Raw genomic sequence first — 12,492 nt, 5'->3', positions numbered from 1 at the left:
CTTCAGCAAAGCAGCAGACATAAAGCTCAGAGCTGAGAATAAATAAGAGCTTTTCCCCAATTTTCATGAACGAATGTGTTTGTGGTTTGTATTTGTCTTTTAATTACTAAACAATTCTGGCAGAGCACTGTTTTAGATTGAAACATAGGAAACAAAGGATGGGTAAGATCTGGTTTCTACCCATATGAACCCTGCAATCCCTAAATGCCCATCAGTGGGGGGCTAGTTGGATCACTGATGACATATGCATATAATGGAATATTGGCAGCCATAAAGAAGATCAGGGAGACCTAGATGTTCTGATACAGGATAAGCTCTGAGATATGTTCAATTAAAAAACCCAAGTGCAGAATGGTCTGCCAGCATTTGGGAAGGGGAAAATCAGAGAAAGACACAGATATATATATGTTTATATAAAAATAACATACCTCTGAAGGGATATTCAAAATATTGGAAACAATACTTACCTCTGGGGGCACCTGGCTGGCTCAGTAGAAAGAGCATGCAACTCTTGGTCTTGGGGTCGTGAGTTCAAGACCCACACTGGGTGTAGAAATTACTTAAATAAGAAACAATAATTACCTCTGTGGAAGAACTGGGGACTTGGGGGTGGGGATCAGTGTGAAATTTACTTTTCCCTATGTATCCTTCTGTACTGTTTAAATGTTTTACCAGCTGCTTGTATTATATTCCCAAATAAATAAAGGAATTTTTAAAAGATGAAATGAGATAGACACATAGACACATGAAACAAAAGTGTGAGCAATAAGAGGTAAGAGTGATGAGTTCAGAATTCTAAACCCCATGGCTCGAAAATGGAAGGGTGGTGCTGGAAAGGGGCTGGGTTTAAGTCTTGCTCTAGGAGATAATACAGCTGGTGGGTGGTTGGAGGAGCAAGACTCTGGAAAAGACTATCAATCACTGCCCTGTGAGGTGTCTGAGCAAAGGCAAACCTAGGAAAGGAAGTTGTTAAGATCTGTCTGTTCAGGCCCCCATGTATTCTCTGCCTGCCACTGAATTTGCTTCATTGTCTTTCCTAGAAATTGTAACCTCCTACTGAACACAGAGCAAAAAGGGGGAAGCCTGGCTGAGTAGATTTGTCATATACAGAGGTCCCAGACCTAAGGGTTCAGTTCCAGGGACGTGAGGAAGTTGGACTTGCCAAACTTCCACAAACAGCAGTGCTTTCGATTACTGGCAGAATGAACCATCTTTCTTATAAGTAATAGAACTTCCTGTTTTAATATTTTATCACAATATTTAACTTAGGCCAAGCCCATTTCTTACAGGGCTGAAACAGTTGATAAAATTGTCTTCTCCTTGATATTTCAGGCTGATACCTCCAGCAGAGAGGCCAGGTTCCCATCTCCAAGACCCGAGATGGGGTGCTAACTGCTCTGTATAAGCCTGCCCTCTGTCTCTTAGAAAATATTTTCACAAGAGCAGCATGGTAAAGACAGGAAGGACAGGTCCCTGTACTTGGAGGTCAGCCAGATAGAGTTCAAGTCTGGTCCTTCCCAATTTCTAGCAGTATGACCTTGTTTATTATTTAGCTTCTCTGAGCCTTGATTTTCTGATCCATAAAATGGGCACAGTAACACCTCTCTGTCACTCTCACAGAGTCATCATTTTCGGCATCAGCAAGTGACTAGAACCAAAGGCTAACGTTGCTAATTTGGCCGCAACAAGAAGCATCTAGCCAAAACTGGCTCACTGTCTCCTTGCAGGGTGGTGAGAGCTGGAGATCCAAGACAACATGAGTAGAGGGGCGAGGATGCTTGCAAGTGGCAAAATAAGCTGAAATGTAGGATGATCAGATGCAGTACGGGGCTTCTGATTATGCGTTCTGGGAATGGAAAACTGTCAGCAGCAGTGGAGTGCAAGTGGTGGTCACAGATGAGGAAAGTTGAGTCTGCATTTGAACCTGATTTATGAGAACAGGTTTGGGGAGCTCAGAGGCATCACAAGAGGGCTCTCATCTTCAGGCTTCCTTCCTGTTCCAGACTAGAAACACAGAACAATGGCTCAGGGCAATAAAAAGCGAGTCATTGCCCCTTCTCCCCGCCTTGGCAACACTGGTTATATCACCACCACAGAAATCACCACCACCAAAAATACTGACAGGTACAGACTAAGAAACTTAGTCTTCCCCAACCAAGAGGGCAGAACCATCCTGTGTACCTTACCTGGCCAATATTCACAGTGCAGCAGGCTGAGATATCACCCTGTCTGGTGACCAAATTACATTAATCAGCATTGACATGCAAAAAGATTTTAGAAAAAAGAGAATACCCACAGATCCAGCATCCAACTGGATGGCAGAATGAACCCCTGCATCATTCCTCCCTCTTTCTCCAAATCCCAGCCCCATCCCAGGTAACCTCCATTCTAAAATTTGTTGATCACCCCATGTAGATTGTTATATTTGTACAACATGGAAATGAGTGCACAAGCAACATACAGAACTGTTATGTGGGTGGTGTTTGTTTTTTGTTTTTGTTTTCTTGAGACAGAGAGCGTGAGAGAGAGAGAATCCATAAGTAAGGGAGGGGCAGAGGCAGAGGGAGAGAGAATCCCAAGCAGGCTCCATGGTCAGTGCAGAGCCCAACACAAGGCTTGATCCCATGACCCTGGGATCAAGAGCTGAGTTAAAATCAAGAGTCAGAAACTCAACCGACTGAGCCATCCAGAGGCACCTTGGGTTTTTAACATTGCATAAATTATACCATATTGCATATATTCACTTATTTGCTCAACATTTCTTTCTTTTTTAATAGACTTTTAATTTCATTTACCATCTTAACAATTTAAAGTGTTAGCCAATTTGACAATAAGTTGTATTTAAAAAAATAAAAACGAGAAACAAGAAAAAAAAAACAAAAAATAAAGTGAATAGTTCTGTGGCATTTAGTACATTCACAATGTTCCCATTCACCATTACCCTGTTCCGGAAAGCATGGTGTTGTAGTATATATGACTGAACCAATCGAAATTGCCATATTTGTTTCTGACCTTTTTCCCCCTTCTTACAAGCAATAATGCTCTGAAAGTTCTCCTCCACGTCTCCTGGTGCATGTGCAAGATTTCTTTTGGGGCATAGACCCAGAAATGGAAATGCTCGCTCACGGTGTATGGACATATTCAACGTTTACAGATATTGTCAAAGTGTTCTCTAAAGTGATTGTGTCAATTTACATTTCTCTAAGCAGTGTTAATAGAATTCCCTTTGCTCCATATCCTCACCCATACTTGCTACAGATAGGGGTTTTTTTCTTTTCCTTTTTCATTTCATATATTTTGCCCATCAACTGGACTGTTTAATTATTTTATAGAATTGTAGAATATATATTTTATATACATTTTTATATATTTGTATATCCCTCATCAGTTGTATATGTGGCACATAACATTTCCCAGTTTGTGGCTAATATTTTAGTTTTTCAATATTGTTTTTTTTATTTTTTTTTAATGTTTTTATTTATTTTTGAGACAGAGGGAGACAGAGCATGAGCAGGGGAGGGGCAGAGAGAAAGGGAGACACAGAATCCGAAGTAGGCTCCAGGCTCTGAGCTGCCAGCACAGAGCCCGACGTGGGGCTTGAACTCACGGACTGTGAGATCATGACCTGAGCTGAAGTTGGACGCTTAACCAACCAAGCCACCAGGCGCCCCTTTCAATGTTGTTTTTGATGTTTATTTTAAATTGTTAAGAGGAGAAAGGGAGCTCCTGCTTAGACAAATTTACAAATAATAGATTTTCAGGGAGGTAGTAAATAAAAAAGTGGGTTATCTAAGATACAGCTCCAACCTTTTAGCTTGAGATCACAGAAAATTCTTTCACAAAACCCTGAGCTTAAAGGTACACTGATCCGACTGTGTGTGACATTTTTCATGTTGTTTTGTATACATTAGGGCTTCAGGTAAGCTAGAAGGAGCTAGGAATGGGGAGAGAAAGGCACAGGCTGTGCCAGAGGCAGACACCCTGCACACCATAAAAATGATAAATCCTCAGCAACAGTAGGAGAATAGAACAGTTTGTCGGCATTTACATTTCTACGTATGGGTTACGGGTCTTAGATTTACTGTTGCCTGGGCCCTGCAAATGTTGGATCAGGCTTAGGATGGGAGAGGGGTGAAGGTAGGTCTTTTCTGATCCATTTTAATCCCCCTCTGCCTACTACCACCCCCCCCCCATCCCCACCTTCCAGCCAGTTTAGCTGGCTTGCCAGATTGTAGGGGTTTTTGCTTCTAAAGACTCACACCTTGTGTGAGGAGACTATGCCCTCAGACCACAGGAAGTGCCTGGACGTTTAAGTTCTCCCACCTGGGGCAGCTCTTAGCAGAGGATGGAGGGACTAAGGGTTAAGGGAGGATGCAAAAACAGTTCTCTTGCTTCCCGTTGGGTGGGGAACTCTGAGGCATAATTTTCACTTTAAAGTGCTCCGTCCTGGCCACCCTGAGATAAAATGTGTGGCCTGGACTGCCTTCTCCCCTTCTCTGTCCCACCTCCCACCCCCAGCAGGATTCTCTGGAGAGCAATTCCTGAACGAATCACTTGCATACACTCAGGGTCTGATTCTGAGCACGTGACAGAAGATCCACCTTTAGGTGTTTCAGTTCTGTTTTGGAAGGAAGAGAAATTACAGCATGTTTTTGTGCTCAGGGGAATGATCTGGGAGAGAGGGGACAGTTAATCAAGCAGGAGAGGGAGGAAGGGCTATGAGACTGGTGTCCTTGAGTGAGCAGGATGAGCTAATCCCTGCCCAAGAGGAGGCACTGACTCTTGGGAGAAGCACAGACAGGAAGGTGCACCCATTGTTGACAGGAGAGAGAGCAGCCAATAGGGTTAGGATGCAGTGGATCAGGAGACTCGGTGGTGGATGGTGGAAATCTTTTCTGATTACCTCCCTTAGTGAAGTGAGACTATCAAATGAAAGTGAGGAGAATGGAGGATGATAGAGGTCTGAAAAGACAAAAGAAGATGTAACACCGGCTGAGAAAGCAAAGGGTGACATAACCAGGGAAATGTTACAGGATTCCTGAGGATCACTAAAAGCCTGTTTGAGGTTTGTGGCCATTGGTTTTGAATGAGACAAGTCTGCAACATTGTGTGTGTGTGTGTGTGTGTGTGTGTGTGTGTATTAAGCTTTTATATATTTAATATGAGAGAGACAGAGAGAGAGAGCAGGAGAGGGGCAGAGAGAAAGGGAGAAATCCCAAGCAGGCTCCGCACTGCTAGCACAGAGCCTGATGCAGGGCTCAAGCCCACAAACTGAGATTATGATTGGAGCTGAAACCAAGATGCTTAACCGACTGAGCCAAACCACCACAACCAGGAATTCCAGTACAAACCTGCGGTAAGCAGGCATGTGTGATTAACCACAGTTTAGACTCTGCCCTGTGATTAGGACCAAGGGAAAGGCAAGGGTATCGAGGGTGGGTGCAAGAGAGTGAGTTCAATGATGACATGTGGACTCCAGCTGGGTAAAGAAGGAGGGAAGAAGTAAAGGGTGGTGTTGGCTTTGGAAAGATGACAGATAGGGTCAATGGACTAACCAGAGGCCCCAGTGGCACTGCAGACTGTTGGGAGGCACTGCAGTGGCACTGCAGACTGTTGGCAGAAAATGAGATGGAATGGTAGGAGGTGGCTATCATAGAGAGAAATGTTTGCAATTGAAACTTGGGTGGAAATATTGGCAAAGACAGAGTTTACTGGATGCATGACTAGGAGGATATGGTGGTTAAGCTGATTTAAAGGTGGTTGGGAAGCTCAGGGGCAAATGCAGCGTGAAAAAATGGGAAAGTGAATGCCAAAATGGAATTATAACTGAATTAACTCTTTTTCTTTGTGTGTTATTCTATTTCCCAAATATTCCACAATGTGCATATATTACTATATAAGCAGAAAAAAAAGTTATCAGGTAAAATCAAAGATATTACTCAAAGATAAAAAGGAAAAAAATCCCTTTATTTTATTGGTGAGTCAATTACTACTATGTACAAGTACCCAGTCCACAAAGCTCATAAAGTTATTCCCGTTCTAGAGTTGTACCAGTACTTCCAAGCATCTAACAGAATCATTTAAAATGAGACCAAATGACAGATACGAGTTTCACAGTGTATGTACTCTGTTTCCAAAAAAGCCTACTTTAAAATACATATATATTTGTACTTGCTATATTTGCATTTGCATTAAGAAATCCTGAAATTATCTCTGGGATGCAAAGGTGGGAGGACTGGGCATTTAGTGGACAGAAATGCAGGCAACACTTATCTTGAATACCTCTTTGTATTTTCTTATCGTTGAACAATGTAAAGATAATACCTATTCAAAAATAGATTTAAAAAGTAAAAATTAATACAATTTAAAAATTTTAATAGAAAAATCCTCTTTTAAAAATTCATATATGCTAAAGTTATGTTATAAAATGCTTCTTTGTATTAGCAAATCAGTCTTTCTTTAAACAAAGAATTTCCCCCTAGTACTTTTTTAAAAGCCTTCCATTTTTAGGAATTCAGCTACTGTTCAAAGATACAAATGTGATATTCACATCCTTAAAAGCAAACTGCAGACTTTTTTTTTCCCTTTTTAATTTTAAAGTGAGCAGGGGAAAGGGGTAGAGAGAGAGAGACAGAGACAGAGAGAGAGAGAATCTCATGTAGGCTCCATGCTCAGTGCAGAGCCCAATGAGGGGCTGGATTCCACAACCCTGGGATCAAGAGTCAGACGCTCAACCGACTGAGTCACCCAGGTCACCCTGCAGACTTCTGAGGAGAGCCAGATCCTACCAGAAAGAAAGCTAAATAACTTGTCACATGAAACATGTACTTAACCAGAAGAGAGTTACATGTCTTTGGTATGGCTCCAGAGTTTAGAATGAGAGGCAATGGATTTAAGTATGTTCTAAGCAGGTAGATTCAAGTCACCACAGGGAAAAGAACAATTAAAGCTGTCCAAAAGTAAAACCAGGCGGCAAGATTGCAAATCAGGAAATACACAGGATTGCAAATGTTCCACTAACAGCTGTAAGACTTTAGTAAGCCTTTTTACACCCTGAAGGCTGGACCATGGGTTCTCTAGGGTCCTTCCAAGCTCCCCAGTCCATGGCTTTGTATGTAGTGTGAGTTCTCTCTGTTGAGAGTTAAGCAGTGGTTGAGGGATGATGGTCTAGGAGTCTATCATGTCTTAAGAGGATGAACTGGAGCAGGTTTCAAACAGATTAACCACTGGTGCCTGACAGTAAATCTGAGGACCTCTGGCCATGGACCCCAATCCATGCTACATTAAAAAGCTCAATGCAAAGTTCATCACTTTCTATGGGCACCAGGATGTGAGCACAAAAGTTGCTCAAATATGATTATGCAGAAGAGCCAGGATGCATCCCTATTAATTTTTAAGATTATCACCAAAAAGGAATTACAACATTTCAAAGTGAAGGTGGAGAACTCATAGACCCTGAGAATAACTCCACAAACATCTAAGGACCCAAGAATTCCAAGGTTGAGAACAACTTCACTAAATCACTCATAAAGTATCTGACCTAGAAGATTTTGTGAATCAAATATGGCACAAAAGTTATCCACAAAATGAAGTAAACTTCTAATTTGGTCTACCTCAGTGGAGACTTGATCATTGATTGATAAGGGGCTGCTATTCAGCAGCATTCACCATAGTGTTATACATACTGGTCAATGTGTTTTGATTGGTCAGTAACCATATTGTACCAGCTGCTTGTATGTTTGAATTACCTGAGCACTGGCTAAGGGAAACCCTGGTGATATCACAACTGCCCACTGCCATGGTGAAACCTTGTAGCAGAGGCCACTAGGATGCTGTGGTAACTAATATCTCTAATAATAATCAACACCAAGAGTATCATTATTAAGTAACTAACATTTGTATAATATTCTATTAAAATTTTCCACGTCCTTCATTTTGTTTGGTATAAGCCCAACTTTTGAGAAAAAAAAAAACAAAGAAAAAATCTAACTACAGCTCTTGTAGGTTGAGCAAAACTAGGCAAAATATACAGAAACCTCACTGGGTCTGCACATTTCTTTCATAAATGTCTGCACAGACAATGGCGGTAGTCTCTGCTGAATAGCTGTGACCAAATCACTTGCTGTGCTCCACTCTAAATTATCACACACGTGGGCGCGCACACACACACACACACACACACACACAGACGAGGGAAAAATGTGTAGATGCTCCATTTAGGAGAAATGACTGAAGGATGGTTGTACTCCTACTGTCTGCATAGGTGTGTGACTTACAGTCATAAATGTCTAGTGACCCCTAAAGTGCCTGCTGGAGAACTCTGAAAAGAAAATTCATGGGAAAGTTTCCTGATCCTAGAACTTAACCTTGCACAACCACTAAGTTCCAGCAAAACAAAAATACAAAATAGACCACAGGACCGGGACTTATACATAAAACCCCAAATGTTGCTGAGGAAGGAGAGTTCATTAGCAGTGTTTTGTCCAGCTGGATTCAGAGCCAAGAGCTAGCCTGCTGCTGCCGGGGACATTGTGAATCAGTCCGGGGAAAACCAACATTTCCCTAAGAGGACATCGGTGGGTATTAGTATTGATTTGTGGCTGAAATTCAGCTGGAATTAGACACAAAGGAACTCAAACTCTATTTCCGTTAGGTGACTGCCAGAGGTATCTGCCATGTATAAAGGTCTTGTATATACTTCACAACAACTAGATTTAAATGGATTTATATATTAACCTATCCTTATCTTAAATAGGTAATTTTTCTCTACTTTATAGATAAGGCTCGAAAAACTAGCTTGACTTAGTGTCTCAGAGCCAGAAAGTCACAAGGCAAAACAGAAACCAAAGGCTTCTATCTCCAGATTCTTTGCTCTTTGCTTTGTACCACACCATCTTTCACTTGCAGAGAAGGACTATGAAGTGGCCAAAAGCTGTGTATATTCAACTGGGGAAGGACTGTAATCACCAGCTGTTCGCTTTGACTTGTATATACAAAGGTTCTGGAAGATCATTTGACTTACACGTTAATAATTACAAAATCAGGCATCACTGAGAGTTATTCTTCTTCATTCCTGGATATCTTTCATGGATGTCTACATATCCAAGGAAATGTTCCTAAAAAGCCCTGTTATGTCCCATGACATTCCAGTTCACTCAAGTGGGAAATAAAACCCTGTAAACAATAACTGGCTGGGGGACTATAGCAAATGACTCTGCCTCCTTGGGCCTCAACCTCTTCATCAATAAATAAAGGCCTTAGGTACAGGACTTTCAATCTCCCTCCCTTAGAAAATAAAAAAGAAAAATTCCTCTTGAAATTGAAAAAAAAAAGTTCACATACATAAAGATATTCAAAACCTTAATGTAAAAAGTAGCAAGGCTTCCATACAGAACCACACTCCCCACCAAGGCACAGCCAGACAACTCTCTAAGGAGAGGACAACAACTTCTGTGAATAGCTTCATCCCTAAGGCTGTCTCTCTCCTCAATTCTTTGGGCCAGAGAAACAGAGCATGTTGGAGACAAGGCAGGGGCTGTTGGCTTTAGTCAGCACAGTGCAGCCACCAAAAGAACCTCTGGCCAAGAGAGAGATGCTATAGTGCAGACTGAGTCCTGATTCAAGCTTCACCTGAAGCCAGCACTACCCAATTGTGTGTTTTCAGATGAATGAGGCAATAAATTCCTTTCTTTGGTTGGTGTGATGTGGGTGTTCTGTCATCAGCACCTGAAAAGTTCTGATCGACACAGAATTTAACCTCAGCCTGTAAAGTCTCTGATCCCAGAGTGGCTGAGTTGTCTCTCTTCATACTGAACTATCATCTTCCTAGAGCCAAACCTGTTCCCAACCCAAGATAAAGAGTTCCTGTGGGAACACCTTCGTTATACTAAAGCTGGAAATGGGCATCATATAGACAAAAATTTCACCCCAGCAGATGTGTAGATGAGAAGCCTTAGGAAGTGGAGAGCAGAGAAAGGGTCAATGAACCATGTGTGATCTCATCATTATCCAATGTCCAAAACAAGGCTATGCAAAAGGGACACAGAATGTTCACAAAGGGTGGTCATACAGAGAGGAAATCAAAGCTCAGTTGAGGTTAAGAATAGTGGTTCTTTAGAGCTCAAAGGAATTTTAAAATGTATCTGGTACTACCTTTTACCTCACAGATACACAAACCAAGGCCAATTGCTTTTTCTCAGGGCACAAAACTAATGTCAAGACTACAACCAAAGGCTTCAATAAAGAAAGTGTTCTAACAATTAGACTTGTCAAAAATAAAAAAAAAAATTTTTAAAGAATGTGTTGAATCAGAAAATAGGGCATTTCCTATTCGAATGACAGGCTCACCATCTATCAATGATTCCTATGGTGGGTGGGAGATTGGAAGAGATGACCAAAGTTTCCTTTCAAGTCAAAGAGTCATTGAGAACTCTCTACTACAATAAAAGTTTTTCCTGTGGCACAGGGAATACTAGTTTTTTCCGTAGTGTATAAGCAGGTTGGGGCATCTGTCTCTTTGTTCCTTCTTTGTTTGCTTGTTGACTCACATCATTGTTGACAGCAGTGAGGATGGATAAGATATCTTCATGTCTGCAGGCAGATAAGAAAAAATATTTTCAATCAGGAGACAGAAATCACATACCAGGTCATACAAAGAAACCCTAAAACATGTGGCTTCTTCCTAGTCTAACAGGGCAAAATTCTAACTGGAATCCTGTCAAATATAAAGAAATTCTTATTTTGAAATTAAAAAAAGAAATGCTAAATTATACAAAAGTTTTCAATATTACATTTAATGTTTAAGAACACTATAATAGACACATCTTGCATTTTAACTTTTTTTAGTTTATTATTTATCTTGGGGAGGGTGTGGTGGGAAAGAAATTGAGAGACACAATCCCAAGCAGGCCCTGTGCTGAGAATGTGGAGCCTGGTGTAAGGCTCATACCCACAAACCTTGAGATCATGAGCTGAGCCAAAACCAAGAGTCGGATGCTTAACCGATTGAGCCAGCCAGGTGGCCCTCTTTTTTCTTTTAAGCAATCTACACCCAACATGGGGCTTGAACCTGACCCTGAGATTAAGAGTGTCACGCTTTTCTGACTGAGCCAGATGGCTGCTCCACAACTTACATTTTAAGGTCATTGGTCCACAAAGGAAGGTTGCACATAATTATTTTTCCATGTTTCTCCTCCAAGCTGGTGGATATAGACAGACACACAGACAGACAGATGATAGATGGATAGATAGATAGATGATAGAATAGATAGGTAGGTGATAAAGATAGAGAAGGACTCTACTATTTTTTTTAAGTTTATTTTGAGAGAGAGTGCACATGTGCACAAGTTAGGGAGGAACAGAAAGAGAGAATCCCAAGCAGGCTCCGCCCTGTCAGCACAGAAAGCCTGACACAGGGCCCAAACCCACAAACCATGAGATCATGACCTGAGCTGAAGTCAAGAGTTGGACGCTTAACCGATTGAGCCACCCAGGTGCCCCAAGGGACCCTACTATTACTAATGCCCTCTCTATTCTTGGTTTGAGGAGGATACAAAGATAAACACGACACAAATTTCTAGGCACTTCAAATGCAGACATGAAGCATGTACCAAATATGGTATATACACAAAATGCATACTATAAGGCAGAATGTGATCAATACTATATGAAAAGTGGGCAAAGTTCCACTGCAAGTTCAGAGGAAAAAGAGCACTTCCTGGATTCCATACAGGAGGTAGCTTGTGAGCCTGGGCTTGTAGGACATTTAACATTTACCAAAATGTTCCAGGGATGGGCAATTCATACCACTGGAAAAAAAAAAAAAAAAAAAAAAAAAAAAGCAAGGCTCTGGAAATAGAACTCAGGTTTGAAGCATAGTTCCATCACTCGTGGACCTGTGTGGTCTTAGGCACAGTCACTTATTTCACACTAAATATGCCTCTGTTTTCTCAGCTGTAAAATAAGGACCATAAGAATACCCATTTTAGGGACTGCTATGAGAAGTAAATGAAGTAAATTTATGTAAAGCACATAGAAAACTGGCTATAATATTCCACTGACCATCATTTTTATTATTATTAATATTGCCACTACTTATCCTCATCATCATTGCTATGTTCAAGGGACAGCAGGCCTTGCCTGGTTCTTAGTTCTTACATCCTGTCTCACACCAGCTGTTCTCTCTGCCTCTGGATCTTCCTGTGGCTGACTCATCACCACTCAGTCTCACTTGAAATATCACCTCTACCAAGAAGCCTTCTCAGGTAGCTCCCTGCCCCATTCTCTACAATATCTTGTTTGCTTTCTTCACAGCAGGTATCACTTCCTGAAATTATCTTATTAATTTAAATATTTACTTTCTTACCTTTACTTACTCACTGGTCTATAAGCTCCATGGAGAAGACATTCTGTCTCCCTTATTCATAACTTACTCCTAGCCCCTAGCTCGGTACCCAGGACAGTACGCACACAGTAAGTCCTTGATAAATCTGC

The 12,492-nt window shown here is 41.3% G+C and overlaps 1 protein-coding gene across 3 annotated transcripts in view; it reads right to left on the bottom strand.

Moving 5' to 3' along the window:
* Positions 1-1,726: 1,726 nt before the first annotated feature.
* CASP10 (caspase 10) overlaps positions 1,727-12,492 on the bottom strand; it is a 61,907-nt gene continuing 51,141 nt past the window's right edge. For 2 of the 3 annotated variants that reach the window (XM_040475838.1, XM_040475839.1), the window contains one exon: positions 9,741-10,590. In XM_040475838.1, the coding sequence (XP_040331772.1) occupies positions 10,437-10,590 (154 nt within the window). In that variant the 3' untranslated portion in view covers positions 9,741-10,436. Of the gene's footprint in view, positions 2,005-9,740; positions 10,591-12,492 lie in introns of those variants that run through there. The other variant, XR_005790462.1, reaches the window with a different exon arrangement.

This window comes from Herpailurus yagouaroundi, unplaced genomic scaffold, assembly GCF_014898765.1.
Source record: "Herpailurus yagouaroundi ecotype Mexico unplaced genomic scaffold, PumYag 140, whole genome shotgun sequence".
Classification (NCBI taxonomy): domain Eukaryota; kingdom Metazoa; phylum Chordata; class Mammalia; order Carnivora; family Felidae; genus Herpailurus; species Herpailurus yagouaroundi.
The sequence above is the reverse complement of the archived record's forward strand: the minus strand, read 5'-3'. Positions and strand labels throughout refer to the sequence as shown.